Source organism: Pelophylax lessonae (genome assembly GCF_965119305.1).
Source record: "Pelophylax lessonae genome assembly, chromosome: 6".
NCBI lineage: Eukaryota > Metazoa > Chordata > Amphibia > Anura > Ranidae > Pelophylax > Pelophylax lessonae.
Window position 1 is genome coordinate 5,946,451 of NC_138773.1, and position 1,869 is coordinate 5,948,319.

Here is a 1,869-nt window from a genome sequence, read left to right on the forward strand (position 1 = left end):
CCTTGGCTTACCAGAGGGGTCTACTACTGGTTCTTGATACAAGTAAAGGGTAGATACATAAGTGTGCCCAAAACCAAAGCCTACTGTACCTTCCCCAAACTAATTCATGAAAGAAACCAAGGAAGTGTGCCTGGGGAATTTAACTGGACAAGGCTGGGTAGTAAAGAAGTATGAAGAAATAGGACCCCCAAGAACCAATAGTATATTGGTAATATATTTTTCTAATACTCAATGTAGACACTTATGTAAAATGGTTATGAAAGGTCTGACACCTACAAAAGTCCTAATACAGAGAGGCCTCATATTTCAGATCCATGCACACGGTTAATATGGAGCTTACAGGTTAAAAGATGTTGTTGTCTTTGGATTAGGTACACAATGAAATCTTAGGATTATAACCAATGTCAGAAGAACTACAAATGCTAGCAATTCCAAACACATAAGAGAAACACTTTCTACATTACCTGCAATGCCTCCCCTGTTGCTAAAGTCATCACATACAATAGGAGAACCAGTGATTATGAATGGTCCTGATTTGTTCATGACAATGTTGGAATGTCCATCACGTTTTGGGCAGATGATGTGTTCAAGTTTTCAATCAAACCATATGGTGGGTGCGGGAGAAGACACCCATTGGATTAATTTTTACAACAGCATACAGGTAGGAAAACTTTCTTGTTTGTTTCAGTGGTGCACCATTTTAAAAAAAGCTTCTTTGAGTTTGGGATTACCGTTAATAAGGAGACCGGATTGAACCATGGAAAAAGAAGTAAGTATCATCAAACATAGCCAGTACCCCCAACTTTGATCTGCAAATAGTTCTTGCCCATATAAAACCATGACAAGGCCAATTGAGGCATAGAAAGCCACTAGACAAGCCATGGTCTGGACTGCACTTTGGTAGTCTTTCCCATTGGTGTGACCCATGTTTGCTTTCATACGATGACTGTGGAGCTTCAGAGACACGGCGCTGGCAGCCGTTGTTGATATGGCAATCAGGAATGGTGGGGAAGTCACTGTCAGGACAATGCTCATAAATTTCAGCCTTAGTCGGTAATGTTCTGAGGTCACCTCGGTGGCAGCGATGGTTAAGTTCATGGGTAAGTCCTGACTGATAATATAGGATGCTATGAAACTCTCTAACAGAGAAAAAATTTCCACAGTTAATATCAACAAAGGTATCATCCTGTCAATCTTCATCTTCATCCATGAGAGGAATCTGGACTGGAACTGAATGATTTTTATAAAATAGAAGAGGCACAGATCAGCGGTGAGCCAGGAGCTGGAAGTGATGCTGATAATAGTCAGATAGTTTAGGACACTTGAGGCATAGTTAAAATTAAATAATGGGCCATATAAGTATACCAGAAGGTTTATAAACATTGAAATTGTGTAGCACATGGTGGAAACATTCAAGGCAATAAGGATATAGTTGCACGGTGCGATATTTGTCCTTTTAAAGCCGGAAAAGGTGAGAGAAAATATGATAAAGGCATTAGAACACACGCCAACGATGACCTCCAATGCTATGACACTGAGGCAAACCACAGAATCCAGGATGCTCATTGTCTTCTGATGAAACACAAGATCTGGTGTCCTGGAGGTGTCTCAGGATTTTGTGTGAACGATTGTGTCTCCTTTGGAGAAATGCTCCACCTGACTCGTAGATCCTCATTCTATTTACTCTTCATTGTCCATGTAAATTACTCCCGAAGAATCCACCTATCAAGAACAGATGTCAACACTTACTGGCAACTATTAACATTTTCATCACTGTTGTAAAAACAATTACTGTCAGTAAACTGATTTTGAATAAATGCAAATCACTGAACACTGAGCTGGAGAATACGAATGGCTGAATTCAAATAC

General features: G+C 40.0%; 1 protein-coding gene across 1 annotated transcript; it reads right to left on the reverse strand.

Moving 5' to 3' along the window:
* Positions 1-684: 684 nt before the first annotated feature.
* On the reverse strand, positions 685-1,566 carry LOC309558356 (taste receptor type 2 member 40-like; the record flags this gene model as incomplete). The annotated part of the gene is made up of 1 exon (XM_082261423.1): positions 685-1,566. The coding sequence occupies one exon, from the start codon at positions 1,564-1,566 to the stop codon at positions 685-687; it is 882 nt and encodes a 293-aa protein (XP_082117549.1).
* Between the last annotated feature and the right edge of the window lie 303 nt (positions 1,567-1,869).